General features: G+C 35.2%; 1 protein-coding gene across 1 annotated transcript; it reads right to left on the bottom strand.

Moving 5' to 3' along the window:
• Positions 1-16,504: 16,504 nt before the first annotated feature.
• Positions 16,505-18,078, bottom strand: LOC104000337 (transcription factor WRKY19). Its single transcript, XM_009422353.3, has 3 exons — positions 17,520-18,078; positions 17,299-17,430; positions 16,505-17,209 (listed from the first exon to the last, which is right to left on the bottom strand). The coding sequence occupies exons 1-3, from the start codon at positions 17,801-17,803 to the stop codon at positions 16,693-16,695; spliced, it is 933 nt and encodes a 310-aa protein (XP_009420628.2). The 5' UTR covers positions 17,804-18,078; the 3' UTR covers positions 16,505-16,692.
• Positions 18,079-19,300: the final 1,222 nt, after the last annotated feature.

Genomic DNA, 19,300 nt, shown 5'->3' with positions numbered 1-19,300 from the left:
AGAAGATATTTATTATATGAATCATGTCTTTTGGTATTCAAATGATTTTATCCTTCATGACATGATTTCTTTGTATTTATGGCTTGCATGGCTTGAAATGTTTTGGTATGATGCATGCAATGATGAAATATTCATGAAGTTAAAATGATGTATGCAACACTTATGATAATGATGTACATGATGTATTGCATATGATGTGTATCATGAATGCTTTAAATGATGAATATTTGATATCATGATCAAAATATTGATAAATGCTTAAAAATTTTAATGCTTGAATATCATGTATGATATGCTCATAATGATGATTGATTTATTTGTATCGTGCATGAAAAATAAGGTTTTTAAAATTATGTATATTTTAATTTGAATATATAATGATGCACAAATAAGATTGATACTTACCTTTGTCATAATATGAAAATTGATATAAGGGTCTTCCCTTCTTTTTGACAATGACAAAGGGGGAGCAAGAATTTCTAGCATAGACATCATGTAAAACATTATCTCTTGCTAGTTTGGCAAACTTGCTAGCTTACATATTGCAAGGAAAAGAACTTGACATCTTGAACATCACAAAAATTTGTTACCTTGCATGATGTAAAATTTGCTAGAATTGCTAGCTTGTGATCTAAAGAGAAGCAAAAAGTTGCTATCTCAAAAGAAGCAAATTGCACAATTCAAGAAGAAAGCAAAAATTGCACTTCTCAAAAGAGAAGAAATTGCTATCTTGAACATCACCGATAATTGCTAGCTTTAAATCTCAAGAAAATACAAAAGTGCTATCTTGCCTATCTCAAGAAGCAAAACATGCTAACTTGCGCATCTAGCAAAGTTGACAAAATTTTCATATTTCAAGAAGCAAGAGTTGCCTTCTTGAATATCTCTAATTTGCTAGCTTGCATGATGTAGAACTTGCTATCTTGAACATTACCAAAAGTGCTATCTTGTATGCTATAAAACTTGCATATCTAAAACTTGATAGCTTGAATGTTCTAAGCATGATGTAACACTTGCTAAATTTTCTAGCTTCAAAACTGCATGATGATAAAACTTGATATTATGTTTTTCATGCAATAAGCTGAACTTATATAACAAACATTTGATTGTAGTACTTCTCCTTTTTGTTAATGACAAAGGGGGAGAAGTATGTTGATGACATGACATGTGATGCATAAGTTTATGCATATGTTCATGATAATGTGTTGCAAGTATTCATGATGAATATTGCAATAACTTGAATTCAGTTTGAATTCAAGGTTCTATCAATATGGCATACTGATAGGGGGAGCTTGTTTAAACTCCGAGAGTTAAGGTTAACTCCGTTGATGACATGACATGGTATGCATAAGTTTATGCATAAGTTCATAATGACGTGTTGCAAGTATTCATGATGAATATTGCAATGACTTGAATTCAGTTTGAATTCAAGGTTCTATTAATATGGTATATTGATAGGGGGAGTTTGTTTAAACTCCGGGAGTTAAGTTTAACTCCGTCATCAATTGGTTGTCATCATCAAAAAGGGGGAGATTGTTGAATCTCATATTTTGATGATGAAACCACTTGATATGTGTTTATGTTTTAATCTGCGTTTTGAGTGACGCAAGATGCTTCGATCAGGATGAGACAATTAAAGCAGGAAAAATCATGTTGTGCTGGAGGAACATGTCAGAAGATCGGACGTCGGGCCGGTGGATCGGTCGACGTATCGACAAAAGGCTTCGGGCCGTGGACTCGGGCATCAGAGCGGGTATTGTGCCAAGGATATAGGAGTTGCGGAGTCAACTGGCCGATTGGGCAATAGGCCGCAGAAGAGGATGATGCGCCGAAGAATCGGACGAAGCGTCGAGGGACCAATGACATACCAGACAACTTGGTTAATTGCTTAGGATTAATTGTCTCGATCGAAGTTTCATTTTAAATGTGCAGGATTAACTACGATGGAAGTAAGACATGCAGCAGGAGTTGCGCCGGAGTCAAGACTATGATCACGTTGGGAGTTCGAGAGCTCGACGGAAGTTCAGACGGTCGTCGGAGGTTCTGCGGGAACAAATCCGAGAAGTCCAGGAGCTTGCCAAAACAAGCTCGTCAAAACTCGCCAAGTGGATCGTCCCAAGTCCAGGAGTTTGCTGGAAGTCCGTAGAAGCATCACCGAGGGTTCATCGGATGATCGACGGAAGTTCGCAAGAAGCTCGCCGGAAGAAGCGATTGACGCACCGAAGCAAGCTGTAGTAAAAGTCTTAAGAATTATTGTAGTTAGCACAATGATTAAGTGAGAATTGGGAGGTGATCCCATTAACTTAATCTAGGGGCAATTGGGCCCTTGAAAGAACAAGATTAGGCCGAATGGATCAACCCATTCGGAACCAGATCTCTCGCCCAATGGTGGCACCGCTTGGGTCAGCGGTGGCACCGCCCAAGGCTCGGTCTCCGAGCTCTAGCTGGGCAGTGCAACCGCCCCTGACAGGCGGTGGAACCGCCCAGGGCTCGGTCTCCGAGCTCTAGCTGGGCGGTGCAATCGCCCCAGTCAGGCGGTGGCACCGCCTGAGCTTGGTCTCCGAGCTCTGCCAGGCAGTCCAACCGCCCTTGACAAGCGGTGGCACCACCCAGAGGCTCAGTCTTCGAGCCCTGTCAGGCGGTGCAACCGCTAGACCCCGAAATTTTGGGAGATGACAGTTTTGAGCTCTAAATTCAAACTGGTTTGGAGCCTATAAATACCCCTCCAATCCCTGGGTAAAAGACACAAGCATAGAGAGATTAAAAGAGAGAAAACACTGCTGGAATCTCTAGAATTTTCCTCCTCTAGCTTAAGTGTTAGAACTCTATTTAAGAGAGGAGAGTGAGTGCTTGTAAGGGTTGTCTCCTAAACCCTGTAAAAGGAGAAGAAGGGTGTAAGAAGGAGGTTGATCTTCGCCGAGTAAAGGAAGATCGTTAGTGGATGCCGGTGGCCTCGACGGAAGAGGAATCGGAGGAGTGGATGTAGGTCACGAGTGACCGAACCACTATAAACTCTCGTCGTCTCTGGTTTGCATTTACTTTGAGTTTATTTTCCTTACTACAAACCTCCTTCATAAGCTTACTGCCTTCTGCGCTTTTACGTCTGCGTTTCCAAGCTCAATACTTTCCGAATCGTGTTTAGACGTAAATCGATTTTCTCGTACGAACATCATATTTCAGTTTGCGCTTACATTCTGATTTCTATCACAACAGCAAACTGTCTTAACAGATTCGTTTTAACTGCCTCTTGCCTAATCACAAGTTAAAGTGATTTACGAATCGAATTTTTTACTGAAATCGGCTCTGTCGTACGAACTCAGTTTTAAACATAGAAAGTTTTCCGCTGCACTAATTCACCCCCCCCCCCCCCTCTTAGTGCTCTTGATCCTAACAAAATTTTGAAAGCAAATGCAAGATAGCTTTCTTGTGTAAGCTCATAATTCTTGCTTCCTATTGTAATGTGCAAGTTGCAAGTTTTGCTTCTTGAAATAGGCAAGATAGCTCATTTGCTTGAGATTACAAGATAGCATTTCTTGCTTTTGAGATGAGCAAGCTAATAAGTTTTGCCCCTTTTTGCGATGTGTACGTTTGTAATTTTTTGCTTCTCTTATCTTGTGCAAGCTAGCTATCTCCCCCTTTGTCATTGTCAAAAAGAAGGAAAGACTATTTCAAAAACCTTATATTTCATTCATGCACGATATTGAAGAATTCAATCAACATTATGAGCATATCATACATAATACATCATTTTGGTAATAAATCATAACATTTATCAATATTTTGATTATGATACCAAGCATTCATCATTTAGAGCATTCATGATACACATTATATGCATATATCATCACAATAAAAAGTAATTGTATGCATAATTTCAAATCATAAATGTTTCAAATCATGATGGTATCAATTTTGTCAAATTATATCCTACCATGTTCATAACTTTTCATTTGTATGCATCAAAATAATATCAAGAGTATTTTATACATAATATAAAATCATCATTTATAATTATATCTATATTCTAATCATTATTTCAATCTACATATCATGATAACAATACATTTGCACTATAGACAATCTCATGTTTTATCATTCAAGCTAACGTATATTTTTACAATTAGCAAACTATCAAATTCCTTTTTCTTTTAGAACAGTGATTCAATCATATCAAGGCATTTGTATCATAGATACAAAGAAATCAAATCATCAAAGATAAGATCATTTGAATACCAAAAGACATGATTTATTTCAACAGATCTCCTTTATTTTTATAAATATCAAAAAGAAATGTAGGAGATCAAATGTTATAGTACCTTGATTCTTGCATAAGAAGTCATAAGTTATAAATTTCAAAAAATCAAGATAAGTCTTATTCAAATTCAAATCATCAAATCAAAATCATTTTCAAGAGATTCATAAAAAGAAAAACATAGATAGATTTTTTTAATCTCTCAATTCTTTATGAATCATTATAATTTCAAAAAATCATGATTTATTTCAGAAATTTTCTTCTTTAGTAAACAATAAGAAGAAATATGGGAGTTCAAAGAACAAGATCTTGATTCACAATAAAATTTCATGTATCGAATATCAAGAAATCAAGATAATGATTCATAAAGAATATCACAAGTTACATTCAAGAGAAAAATCATCATTCAAGTTCAAATCATTCAATTTGTCAAATCAATATTTTTTGGGTATGCATGATATCAAAACATGATTTTAAATCTTCAACATATAACATGCATGAATTCAAAAATCAAAAGGAGAAGGGAAGAATTCAAGGGTACAAAGATTTCAACCATCTCATAAACAAATGAAGGATCAAGTCATGAATCCAAAATTCCATGAATCATTTCGACAAATCTCCTTTTAAATAGTAAAAAAGATCATCAAAGGAAATCTCATATTATTCCAAAAAATCAAGATCATGATTTTGGTAAAACTCATTTCAAATTCAAATTATTAAAATCATTTTTATGGTTTATAAAATTCATAACATAAGTAGATTCATGATTTCATTGATAATAGATTCCCCCCCCCCCCCCCCTCCTCTTTTTTTTTTAAATTGTTTCATTTTAAGTGATTGATTTCATGTTAACATGCTTTTCAAACATGCATCAACGTTTAGGATCAAAAAATGAATTTCGTCATAAAACCATCAAGACCAATAAATTACAAAAATTATTATATATTACTTTAAAATCTCATACATAAAATCGTCAAATCATGGTATCAAAATTTCAACATTTTCATTACAACTTTATTGCATTGGTTTCATTGAACATAATTTTGAATGATTCTTATAGATAACTAAAACTTCTTTAATTTTAATTTATATGATTGACTTTATATTAGCATGCTCAAATTTTGTTCTTATGTCAAAACCATACATCATGTTTGAAAACCAAAGATAAGGTTCAAAAAAAAACAATCATCAAGCCTTCCATTCAAAACCCATACATCGCCATTGAAAATCAATATGAAAATCGTCAAAATATACATTCTTGCTTCTCAAGCACATACATAAGATTAATCTTACTAGGTGTATAAGCATTAGATTTATATCTAACATTTTATTGCAGTAACATAACACATGTAATTTTTAAGAAAATTAATCCTAAACTAAATTAAAAATAACTCATGAAAGTATTATGTAATTTCAAAATAAATTAGGGGGATTTCGATTACCTTATTGTTGAAAGTGGTTAAGGCGTAGTTTGCCACCTCGCCTTTCTTGATTTTCCCCTCATCTTCGGAAGAGCTCAATTCATCCCAATTTTTGTTCTTCTTGCGTACAAAGCAAGTAGTTCCATTCTTTTTGCTTTTTAATTTTTGTTTCATTTGTAGTTTAAGTTCACCATCACTTGAGCTTATGCTCGAGTGGTCTTCATGTGTTCTATATCCCAAATCCTTCCTGTCCTTTGGAAGGTTGTTCTCGAGTTTCCTTTTTGTCACATTATTCATTTCGTAGGTCATTAGAGACCCAATAAATTCTTCAAGAGGGAATGTTTTAAGGTTCTTGGCCTCTTGAATAGCCGTAACTTTTGGATCTCAACTTTTTGGAAGGGATCTTAAGATTTTAGTGACTAGTTCAAAGTTAGAAAAACTTTTACCAAGAGCTTTGAGTCCATTGATGACATCCGTGAAACGGGTGTACATGTCTCCGATGGACTCACTTGGTTTCATCCGAAAAAGTTCGTAAGAGTGCACAAGAATATTGATTTTGGACTCTTTCACTCAACTAGTGCCTTCATGAGTGACCTCAAGAGTTCTCCAAATATCAAAAGCCGAATCACAAATCGAAATGCGATTAAATTCATTTTTGTCAAGTGCACAATATAAGGCATTCATAGCCTTTGCATTTAAAGCAAAAACTTTCTTCTCCGATTCATCCCATTCGCTCATCGGAAGAGAAGATTTTTTAAATCCATTTTCAACAATATTCCAAAGCTCGAGATTCAACGAAAGTAAGAAAACTCTCATTCGAGTTTTCCAATAAGTGTAGTCCGTCCCATTGAAAAAGGGAGGACGAATGAGAGAGTAACCCTCTTGAAAGCCGTAAAGAGCCATTTCTATTTGGGTGTTAAACCAAAGTAGAAAACCGTGGCTCTGATACCAATTGTTAGGATCGGAGCAGCACTAAGAGGGGGGGGGGGGTGAATTAGTGTAGCAGATTAAAACATCGGTTTTGGAAAAATCTTTCGTACGATAAAAAGCCGAACTCGAAAGTGCTTAACTTGAAAGCGTGTTTGTAAAGGTGTGCAGCAAAAGTAATGAGGAAGTAAAGCACGTATGAAGGTTTGCAGTAAGGTAAATAGCAATAAGTAAATGCAAACCAGAGAACACACCAATTTAAAGTGGTTCGGTCAAAATGACCTATATCCACTTGCGAAGCCTTCTTCGAAAAAGCTCCCAACTTCCACTAGCAAATCACTTTGAAAGGGAAGGACAAATACCCCTCTTACAACCTTTTACAAGTGATTCACACTCTTACATATTTTCAAAGAGAAAGAGGGAGGTGAACACTCAAGCTATTGAAAACAAAAACTTGCTAAAGGCTTTGCTAAGACTTTTATCTCAATCTCTTGCTTCTCAAAGGTTGTGATCTCAACTGAGAATTGAGGGATATTTATAGGCCCCAAGAGGATTCAAATTTGGGCTCCAAATTTGGAATTCTCTTGGGTTTCCGAGGCTGACGGTGCCACCACCTGTCGGTAGCGGTGCCACCGTCGGACCTCTCGGGTGCTAGGCGATGCCACCGCTTAGTTCTCGAGTTCTGGGCGGTGCCACCACCTAATCTGACGGTGCCACACCCTAATCTGACGGTGCCATAGCCTACACTATTTCAGCTCACTGGTTGGGCTCCAAATTTGGCCCAAACTAGTCCGAACTCGGGCCCAATTGGCCTCTACTTGGGTTATAGGATTAACACCTAATCCTAACCCTAATTAACGTACTAACTACAAATTTAAAGACATTTCCTAAGCTATTATAAAGTCCGCAAGTCAAGACTTCTTCCGGCGAGCTTCCGACGAACTTTCGGCGGTCTTCCGATAAACTCTCGAAAACCATTCTGCGAACTCCCGGCAAGCTCCTAGACTTCATGATTTGATCTTGGCGAGTTCCAACGAGCTTCTTCGGCAAGCTTCGATCTTTCTCGGTGAGCTCTGCGAACTTCCAATGAACCTTCCGGCGAGCTTCCGAAAAACCCTTCGGCAAGCTCCCTACTCATTCTCGGCTAGTTCCGGCAGCATTCCCAATGAATCTTCAGACTTCTATCAAACTCGTAACGAATCCTTCGCGCTTGATTCTCGCACTTTGTTTCGCTTTATGTCTTCATCGTTATCGTAGTTAATCCTACACACACAAGCTAAAACTCTACTCTGATCTAAACAATTATTACAACACGAATTGACATTCTGTTGCTCGGCACGTCATTGGTTAGTGCTTCGTCCGATTCTTCAGCGCATCGTCCTCTCTTGCGGCTTGTTGCCCAATCGGCGGTTGACCTCCGCAACCCCGATATCCTTGGTGCAATTCCACTCTCCTTGGCTCGATGCCCGACATCCGAAGCCTTCTTCCATCCAATATCCTGACGTGATCTCGTACGGCGCAACGTCAATTCCTCCTACGTCAACTGTCTAATCCTAATCGAGTAGACCTGCATCACTCAAAATGCAGTTAAACATCTAAACACAATCAATTAGTTTCATCATCAAAATTCAAGATTCAATAGTTTTTAGAATGGGGCTTATGAGCAAGTCATAAAAGATATGGTGATGTATGTTTATGTGGATGCTATTGACATTCTTCTTACTTAATTAAAGTTATTTATTTCTGCTATCATGTTTATATTTATGTTTATGCATATTATGGTTAAATGTAATAACAGGATTGTCTTGACAAGATAAATTATAAGGGTCATTATAGACTATATTAGGAAAGACTAATAATGTTATGGTACATAGAAGGGAGTATGATATTGATGAAATACAACTGCTATGACTCGCATTGATAGTTAGATTTAATATAGTATTATTATGTTTATTAGACTTATTGGCTTATTTTAAATTCATGACCATGTATAAAATACTTTTCAAAATTCTTTGGAATCCAATTAGGTAAAATTATTTTTCAAACAAATTTTGTTTTGTTTATTTTGATGTTTAATATCACTTTTATATCTTATCAATTAATGGGTCAAGTGGAAGAATGTTAGATTTTGTGACTCTTTATAATTAGATAAGATATATAATATAACTAATTGGATTATAATGAAATATTTTAGCTAATAGAATAGAAGTCCACTTAAAGTAGGATTCTTGAGGAGATAACCTTGATAGGAGGAAATCTCCTAATATCTTATCTTAGACCCTCTACTCTCGGCTATAAATAGACAGGACCTCTAAAGACTGAACTGTCATAATGAACATAGTTGAGGGATTACAATTTTTCCCTCACCCTAAACCATTAGGTGGAAAGAGAAGAGAAAGGATATAGTTCCTCTTTGCAGATTGACAGTGATCTTGGATTAAAGACGGTGCTTTGCAGATCAAACAGAGATCTCTGAATAGATTGCATCAAAAGGTATGCATCATTAAACTAGATCTAAGTATTTGATTTCAATCCTAGCATAAAAAATTATTTTCACATTTAATATAACATATTATAGATTTTTATGCTTACAAACTCTACCATTATCAATTCATAACCTTCCAATTTTTCTTTCAAGACCACATCTAACTATTAGCTTGAATTTTTAAAATTTTAAAAAAACTCTTAGTTTTTTACAAAATAAACCCAAGTAAATCTTAAAAATTATCAACAAAGAGAAATAAGAACAAGAACCTAAAAAAAGATGAAGTTTGAGAAGAACCCATTAAATCAATGTAAAGAAACTGGAAGGGAACTAACTTTTTAACGCATATAAGTAATTTATCGAAAGATCGCATATGTGCTTTACCATATTATTAACTAACTTTCACAAACTTCATCATATATATATATATATAAGAATAATAATGCAGATATGTATGATATATTAATGGAAATATTAGTAGTGTATGTCCTTTTCCCAAAGCAAGAATGGAAATATTACTCAATACTTATATTTGTGTAGTTATTCTTGTTCTCATTTAGATCATAGTTCTCATGTGAGGTTTTGAGAATGTTTCTTGCACTGAGCTTTGGTTGGTGGATTTGTACTCAGTAAGCTAGCTAATGAATTGGACAAGGAGTGTTTCTTTGATTCACCTACCTTGCATGTTCTCGGTATACATGGAAGACTCATGGAATTAAAGACGGTGGCTTCGGTCAAAAAATTAAAAAAAATGGTGTAATCTATTATATTTGGAGTGTTGATCATCAGGTGTTCTGAATGGATTTCTATTGTGCTCCATAGACAAAAAAAAAAAAAAAATGGTTTTTTTAATTTTTCCTCATGCTTATGTTAGAAATTTAGTGGTAAAATTACTTCTTTATAATTTAAGTGATCAAAATAAACCCATGTACTTATTAGAAGTAGTTGTCCCAAGTGTATGATTACACAGATTATGCATTATCTAAAGATTTTGTGGGAATTATCTTCTTGTTTTTTATACTTTATAAATTTGTTTTGTTTAAAACTATTAGTAAAAATTATTATAGCTGAATAATTATTTTCAATCTTTGTATATTAAAATAGGTTCCTCATTAAAATATCAACTTGTTACCAAAAATAAATATTAACCAAAGCAGTATAAATAGTAGAACAATGAATCAATCACAAAGTGAGACACCAAATTTTTTATATAAAAAATTCAATGCGAGAAAAACCACGATCGTAGTCTACTTTAAACTTCTACTATCACTAATAATGATAATAGGTTTACAATAAGTCTTCTCTAGAATAATATTCTAGAAAATCATAATAAAAATATATATCGTGGCTCAATATTAATATATCATTAATATATTATCATTACTGATATATTAGATTTTACCAAATGGGTATAGTAGAAAAGTACCTTAGAGAGGATAAACTATAGATTAGTATCGTTAAGATTATAGAGTTTATTATAAATATTTTTCACATAAAATTTGAATTAAAACCACTTGATCATCTAACAAAAATCTAAAATCTTTAACTTTCTCTCTACTATTCTTTCGTTTCGTTTTCTCTGCGTCCACATGGTTTCACTTCACGCACCTGCACAGCACTTCTTTTTATTTTATTTTTAATAAATCATATTCAGTCTAAATGTTCAAATGAATCAGCGCAAATCAGACTCAACAAAAACTAGTCACTTAAAAAAAGAGCATATTTTCTACACACTAGTTTAAAATGTTTCCATCTTCACGCATGTAATCAAATACACCATGCGCTCCATATATGTTTTCTCCTTGTTGGGTTCAGCCCATATGTGGGCTACATGATTTGGACGGTAAACCTAAAATTTGATTTATTAAAAAAATAATAAAAATAAAATATATATATATATATATATATTTACAGCACTGATTTACAGTTTATCCTTTCTAAGATATTTTCCTACTAAACCATTTTATGAGACCTAAAATTCTCTTTTCATGAAATTCATCTGATATTTTAATGTTAAGTCAAGATTTATGTTCTTGATATTATTGTGATCCTTTGGTTATTCTAGAGAAGGCTTACTATAAACCTGTTATTATTATTAGTGATAGTGAAAGTTTGAGATAGACTACGGTCCCGTGGTTTTTCCCGTATTGAGTTTTTTACATAAAAATTCGATGTCTCGTTTTGTGATTAATTTATTACTCTACTATTTATGTTGCTCTAGTTAATATTTATATTTTAATAACAAGTTAGTTTTTAATGAGAAACTCATTTTGATATAAAAAAGGGAAAAGAATTATTTCACTAAAACAGTTTTACCCAACAAGTGGTATCATAGCAACAGGTTATTTGGTGATAGTTTTTTTCTTGTGTGATTGAAATGGAGGATTATTCCGCTATAAGAATTATTTCGCTATATCTATATATCCCTCTAGCATAGGTTCACCACTATCAAAACGTAAACACAACCTAGAAGTATCTCTTAGATATCTTAATATTCATTTCACTATTGCTCAATGTTTCTTACTAGGATTAGAGAGAAATTGACTGACAACTTCGACTGCATAAGCTATATTTGACATAGCACAAACCATAATATACATCAAATTGTATACCGCAGATGAGTAAGGCATTTTAAATATTTCTTTTTTTTTCTCATGTATAGGACATTGTTTTGAACTAAGCTTGAAATAACCTACAAATGGAGAATAAACTGCTTTAGCTTTACTGATGTTAAATTTTTCAAGAACCTTTTTAATGTAAGTCTCTTGAGATAACCAAATATTCTTATTCTTCCTATCACGAAGAATTTTCATGCCAGTATTTGTTTCGTCGATCCCAAATCTTTTATAGAAAAAAACTTACTTAGCTTTCTTTTAAGCTTATCAATTTTACTAGCATCATGGCCAACAATTAGCATATCATCAACATATTGTAGGAGAATAATGAAATCATCATCTGAAAACTCTTTTGTAAACACACAATGATAAGATATAGTTCTATTATACTCTTGGCTTATTATAAAAGAATCAAACTTCTTATATTTGAGTGCTTATTTGAGTCCGTATAAACTTTTTCTAAACTTACGTACTAGATTTTCTTTTTTCATAACTTTGAAACCTTCTGGTTGCTCCATGTAAATTTCTTTTTCTAAGTCACCATGAAGAAATACAGTTTTCACATCAAGTTGCTCAACTTCTTAGTTCAAGCAGATAGGCAAACCAATAACAACATAGATAGAGGACATTTTCATCACAAAAGAAAATATTTCTTCAAAGACAATACATTTCTTTTGACTGAATCCTTTCACAACTAGTCGTGTCTTGTATCTTTATTATGAGTTATTATTTTTAGTCTTTAATTTATAAACATATTTATCTTTTAGAATTTTCTTCCCTTTAGACAATTTTACTAAGTCATAGGTGTAGTGCTCAAGCAAGGATCTCATTTCTTCTTACATGGCTTTAACCCACTCATTCTTGTGCTTATGCAGAATAACTTTTTAGTAAGTTTCTAACTCTCCCATCAGTAAGCATAACATACTCATATGGAGGATATCTTGTAGATAGTCGTCGCCCTCTTATGGATCTTCTCAATGGAATCTCAACTGGTGGTAGAGGTGCTTATTCAAATTATTCATTTGGTTCAACATCATCAACTGTAAGAGCATCATCATTGACATTCTCACCATAATCTTCTTGTTCATCTCCCATGTGATCATCATGAATCATAGGTGGAGAAACTAGACCAAACTCTAAGGGATATAAATAGATATTTTTGGCTTTTTAGCATTATCACCATAATTAAACAATTAGTATTTAAGAAACATAACATCTCTACTTCTAATAATCTTCTTATTCACTAGATCTCATAATCTGTACCCAAACTCTTCATGATTATACCACAAGAAATGCTTTGTGCCCAAAGACTCTTTAAGTGATCATAAGATACTCACTCTAGAACATCACCTTTCAGAGGAACTGATGGAAAAAGATTTATCAAGTCAATTATAGTTCTTATAGCCTCTCCCCAAAATAACTTAGGTAACTTAGCATGGGAAAGTATACACTTAATCCTTTCTTTAATGGTTTTGTTCATCCTTTCTACCATATCATTTTATTAAGGAGTTTTATAAATTATTTTCTCTAGCCTGATATCATGAAACTTGTAATAATTCTAAAAATGACCTTTGTACTTGCTACCATTATCTGCTCGAACATATTTGAACTTTTTTCCAATTTCTCTTTTAACACTAACATAAAACTATTTAAAGGCATCGAATACCTAGTCTTTTGATTTCAAAGCAAAATCCTAAACTTTTCTAGAATGATCATTAAAAAAAATTTATTAAAATAAAGAGCATCTCCAAGAGTTATAGTTTGCATAGTATAGACATCAGTGTAAACCAAATCAATAACATTTGATGTTTTAGACGACGGACAAGTATGAAAGGTAACTCTATGTGTTTTTCTAAGTAATGATCACAAGATTTAATAGATATATCTTGCAACTCCGGTAAGAGCTGCTTTTTAGCAAGAGTTTGAAGTTTCTTTTCACTGATATAACCAAGCCTCTTATACTAAATATATATGCTTTCACCCTTTTAAATTATATTAATCTCTATTTTATGTAGCTTAGCTTCCAATGACATAGAAAGAGTTTAGCTTATTTCCTCTCGTTACAACTATAGATCATTTGGTGAGCTTCCATTTGCTTTCACCAAAATAATGTGTAAATCCCTCATCATCAAGTATGCCTATAGATATCAAGTTAACATGAATATCTAGAATATGTCTAACATATTTGAGTATCAATTTGCTCACAATACTGATCTTCATACAAATATCTTCAATACTCACAATCTTATATATATCATTGTTTCTCATCTTGACATTGCCAAAATCACTAGCAGTGTAGAATTTGAAGAAATCACTATGAGTAATAACATAGAATGAAGCACCATGATCAATTACCCAGTTACTATCCTGAGCTACAAGATTAACACATCTGTCATCATAAATAATAATGATATCACCTTCAGTAGCAACTGTATTTGTCTCTTTCTTAATTTTCTTATTTTCATTCTATTATTGCTTACAAAACCTATACTCTTTCTTCATGTGACATGGACTGTTGTAGTAGAAACACTTAATATCTTTTATAGACTTAGATCTTCCTCTATAACCATGTAAATTTCTACTTAACTTGTTCCACATTTTTCTTATTTTTCAATAATAAGTGCACCGGAAGAAGATTCTCTTTACTCTTTCCTTTTGGTATCTTCATTTAGAAAACTATCTTTAACCATATCTATAGTTAGAAATTATCACCATATATATTTTTCAACTTTTCAGTAAAAGCTAAGAAGTAAGAATCTTTGCATCTCATCATCTATATTCATTTTCATAGGAACTAACTTGTTTGCAAGATTCTGAAATAGGCTTATGTGCTCAACAATGTTATCATTATCTTTATATATTAAATTAATAAGTTTTTTGAGGAGAAAAATTTTATTTCTCACTATCTTTTTCATAAATATATTTTCTAACACTTGGTAAATATTATTAGCTCTGGTTTCATCAAAAATATGCTTATGCAAATTTACGTTAATCTATCTTCTAATATAATATAGGCAATAGTTTTTCTATGTTAAGCTTCTCATTCCTTATCTTCTATAGTAGAAGGTTTTTTCCTTAACTTTAATGGGCATATACAAATCTTTGCAATAGAGCAAATCTTCATCATATGCCCCCAAGTGAAATAATTTGATGAGTTCAATTTTATAATACCATCTGACTCTTCGATTTCAATCACACAAAAAAACTAGCACTAAACAACTTGATGCTCAGATACCACTTTGTTGGCAAAAATTATTACAGCTGAATAATTTTTTTCCCTCTTTGTATATCAAAATGGATTTATCATCAAAATATCAACTTGTTATCGAAAGTAAATATTAACCGGAGTAGCATAAACAGTAAAACAATGAATTAATCACAAAGTGAGACACCGATTTTTTATATGAAAAATCTAATGTAAGAAAATCCATTGGACCATAGTCCACTTTAAACTTTCACTATCACCATTAATGATAATAGATTTATAATAAGTCTCTCCAAAATAGTAAGAGGATCACAATAAAATAAAAAACAGATCTTGATTTAACAATAACACATCATCGTCACCATAGATGAAATTCATAAAAGGAAAGATTTATCTCTCACCAAGTGGGTATCTCAGAAAAACATCTCAAAGAGGACAAATCATATATCGGCACCATTAGGATTATAGAGCTTATTGCAAAGATTCTTCACGTAAGATTTAGCCCAAAATCGATGAAATTTAGCCGCTTGATCATCTAGCAAAAATCTCAAAATCCTAATTTTCTCTCTTCTTCTTTTTTATGCCATCACTCTTTTCCCGTTCCTCTCATGCTGCTCATGACCATAATAGGTTTTCTTCCCCCTTTTTTTTTTAATAGATTAGATTTGGGCTGAATGCCTAAATCGTTTTATTCAAACTCACATATGGGCTCGACCCAACACTATCATCATAATTTTTGATATGACTCTTAACTTTGATGATACTACCCTTATGATTTTTATTAAAGTTTACTATAAATTGAGAGAGCCATTGAAATTATGATAGAAAATTCTATATTTCAACATGCATCATGCATGTTGTGAGTTGAGAAGACCATTTTGACATCATAGTTTAAACTTTGTTTATGAGACTAAATCAGTCCATCTTAAGTCTTAGGTCCATTAAATTAATAAGTTAGTTAAACCGTCTTCACAAATATTATCTATAAGAGGTCTAAGTAAGATATGCTAATTGTGGTTTAAGGTTAGAGGTGAATCATGACATAGAGTCATCATTCAGCTATATCTATCTATGTCTAAAGTCTTTACAATGTCAGATGTATTTGCTATTATCATCTTGGGTTTAAGTCTCTTGCATCAATGGACAATCGTTTGTAGCCTGATACCTGTAATTAGGAAATTCCATGTTCAAACACCCATCAGCACCTGGCAATTTCTGTGTTTCAGCTCGTTAATGAACTACTACTGCTTTCTCTTTTGGATCTTCAGGTTATCGAAGCATCAATTTAAGTGGCCGAGAAGAAAAATCAATTTGTCAGTGGCAAGGTTCACAAATCTTTCTTTCCCTGTACTTTTATAGATCTTCCCCTGTGAATTGTAGGCCTAGATGTCTATTTCAAGGTAAAAGTCTGTGTATATATATATATATACATGCTGTGTCCCGGTGCATGCAGCTCAATATGATGTCCACTGCCATCTTCACAACTCCACCTTTGGAAGATACTTCTTGTCAATCAATAGTTGTGTTATATTCGCTTGCTATCTATTAGGATTTCCTTGTTGATAGTGGCTGGACACAGACAGACATGCACAAAGCCAGTTTCCAACTAGTGCACCTGTGAAGCCATTGATCTTTCTTAACACAGAATTGAGCTACATATGACACTGAACGGACTCACTCTGTTTCTACCTACATCACCAGTTGGTGAATTAACCAGTCGTCTTCTTTAATCTCGGTTAATGAATTGAGCGATCTCGAGTGTTTGGACTCTGCTCATGTCGCATGACTCACGAGAAGAAGCTTGAGGCATCGAACTGGAAGTCCCGTTCGAAGTCCAGCTCCTCCAGCATGAAATCCATGTCCACCAGAGACAAGTAGCTCGCTGAATTGCTTCTAGATATCATCTCGGTGATCTCCGAGTCCGAAGTCTGTAGGTTGATGCCATCATCAAAGCTGCTGAAGTAGATCGACTCCGACGCCACCGGCGACAGGTTTAAGGCCGGCGCGGAGAAGACGTGGAATTCATTTCCTTCTCGACAACTCTGCCGCTGCGCTTCCTCCAATTCCGCGACTTCGGTCTTGACCTTCAAGCCTGCTCGAAAGCTCAGCAGCAGGTCCTCCTTCTGGTGTTCCCGCCGCTGCGGCACCTGGCATGCGGATGCCGAGGCTCGCTGTGGCTTCTGGAGGCAGGTATGAGCCCCGACGTAGGTGATGTCGAACATCAGAGGGTCCTCGTCCGATCTCTGCACTTGCTTCGTCGCAGAGCAGCCCTGGGTGTGGCGGTGCGTGCACCTGTAGTAGGCTCTGCAAGGTGAGGAAGAGCGTGAGACCCCGTCATTGTTGCCCTGTAAGCGCTCGACCTGCTTCTTACGGGGAAGATTTCTAATACTGACCTCGGATGTTTGGCTCCCAGGATGTCCTTCTGCCCGTACTTTCTCCAGCTGTAGCCGTCATCCACAGACCCTTCGACTCCTCCGGTGCCCGGGGTGAGCCTCACTTGATTCGTCCATTTGTGCAGCGTCTTCCTGAAAGAGGAATCCAAAGGAGCAAGAAAGCCATGTCAGCCGGTGACGGAGGAACCAGAGCGAGCTCGCCAAGAACCAACGAGGCTCACCTTTTCTTGATCAGCTCCTTGCGGTCGTGATCCTTGAACGCCGGGCTGGAACTCTCGCTGCGGGGGCTGTCGCCAGCCGCCTGCTGCTCGCCGTCGGGATCGCTCGATTTCGCCATGAGGATGGACCTCCGAATGGATGACAATATCTCGGGCGCCACGGACTTGCACAAGTCAATTGGGGCAGGGTTGCTGAGATGGGATTCCAGCTGCCTGGCCAACTCGAGAGCTCGAGCTAGCTCGGCCACGAGAGGGCTTTCGAGCTCACTTCCTGTGCTGCTCCCCATGCCCGGCTCTCTCTCTCTCTATCTCTTTCAGGGCGATTGCCACTCTACTGGCCGATGAGCATAGGAAGCAGTGGAATCAAGCTGAAGTGGGAAGAGGAATGAATGAATCCGTGTGGATATGTAGGCAAGCAGGCGGGCGGAGAGGGCTCGGGGAAAGAGCAAGCGAGGTTGCTTGGAGGGTGATGATGGTGGAGGAATCCAAATCAAGTGGTGGTATATATAAACAACATGAGGAAGGTGGAAGAATTGCGCGTCGTATGCGCTCATTGGTTCTCGGCACAGAGAAAAACCATCACCACGACGAGAGAGAAGAGGCAGAGAGAGAGATAGAGATGTTGACCATTTCATAGCAGTTTAATACTGGTTGCTTATGGTGTCAGATCGATGGATGGAGAGAGGAGGATGTGAGGGTTTTGCTTGGAAATGGCCAAGAAATTTCGAACGCTTCTTCTATCTACGCGTTGCATGGACGGGACACAAAGCACACTGAATCCTTATTTACTTACGAGGGGACTTATGTGAAGAAGAATCATGCGGTTCTCTTTTACATATAAAATTATATTTTAATATATTATATAAAATAATATTAGTTAAGATATGTCTTTAAACTTTACATATCCATCTTAACATTTTATCGATCGATTATAATATATTATAAAAAATTAAATCGGTATAAATAAATCAAAATTACCTTCTTTTTTTTTTTAATGTAATGTCAGATATAAAAAGTCATACATAACCCATCGAACAAGCATACGTATGCAATAGAGATAAGATTTTATTTATTTTGCAAGAAAAAGAAAAAGAAGAAAAGCATGTCCCTAACCAGAGGGGACCCACTGAACGCGCTAACGTTGGCTCTCCCAAATGCTTGGCAAGATGTGACATTTCAAGAAAGGATAAGTGATTGAATGGAATACTTTTCAAGAGGAGGGAGGAAACGAAAGGGAACAAAACCAAAAAAATCCTAGAAAAGATTTGGGGGGAGAAAGACTTGGGTCTTGCACCACTTATCGATTTGCACAAGAAACACGTCTGGCCCCAATTCACTGTGTTGAATCGGTCCTCCTCCTCGCTCACATAAATGTGTTGTTGGCATTAAAGAAACGTAAATTTTGCACCATCATAGATGAGGATAATAATATCCTTTCCTTACTTAATTCTCTTTCATTGCTTGATGTGATTGGAATGGAAACCATTTTGATTCACTTCTCCCTCTCCATATATGCATATCATAGGAAATTTCAATAAAAAAGAATATACTCAAGCATATAAAAGCTAAATAGAAGAAAGAATATTGCATAGATAAATAAATAAATAAAATATTACTTGTGCATTAATATTATTGTTATTGATATGTATATATGTATATATGTATGTAGGAGGAATATGCATATATATATATATATATATATATATATTGGGTTGTCCCACGACGAGACAGAGAAAACCAAGTCAAGCCAAATGGCCAATCTCATTAAAGCTGGTGTCTTCGAA

The sequence above is a fragment of the Musa acuminata genome, chromosome BXJ3-1 (genome assembly GCF_036884655.1).
Source record: "Musa acuminata AAA Group cultivar baxijiao chromosome BXJ3-1, Cavendish_Baxijiao_AAA, whole genome shotgun sequence".
Lineage (NCBI taxonomy): Eukaryota > Viridiplantae > Streptophyta > Magnoliopsida > Zingiberales > Musaceae > Musa > Musa acuminata.
Note: the sequence above shows the minus strand (reverse complement) of the source record. Positions and strands in the feature narration are given on the sequence as shown.

Excerpts from the sequence above, each read along its gene's own strand:
- LOC104000337 (XM_009422353.3), bottom strand. The coding sequence starts at position 17,803 with ATGGGGAGCAGCACAGGAAGTGAGCTCGAAAGCCCTCTCGTGGCCGAG. Across the intron at positions 17,431-17,519 it reads AAGGAGCTGATCAAGAAAAG|GAAGACGCTGCACAAATGGA; the intron begins GTGAGCCTCGTT and ends TTCCTCTTTCAG. Across the intron at positions 17,210-17,298 it reads CTGGGAGCCAAACATCCGAG|AGCCTACTACAGGTGCACGC; the intron begins GTCAGTATTAGA and ends CTCACCTTGCAG.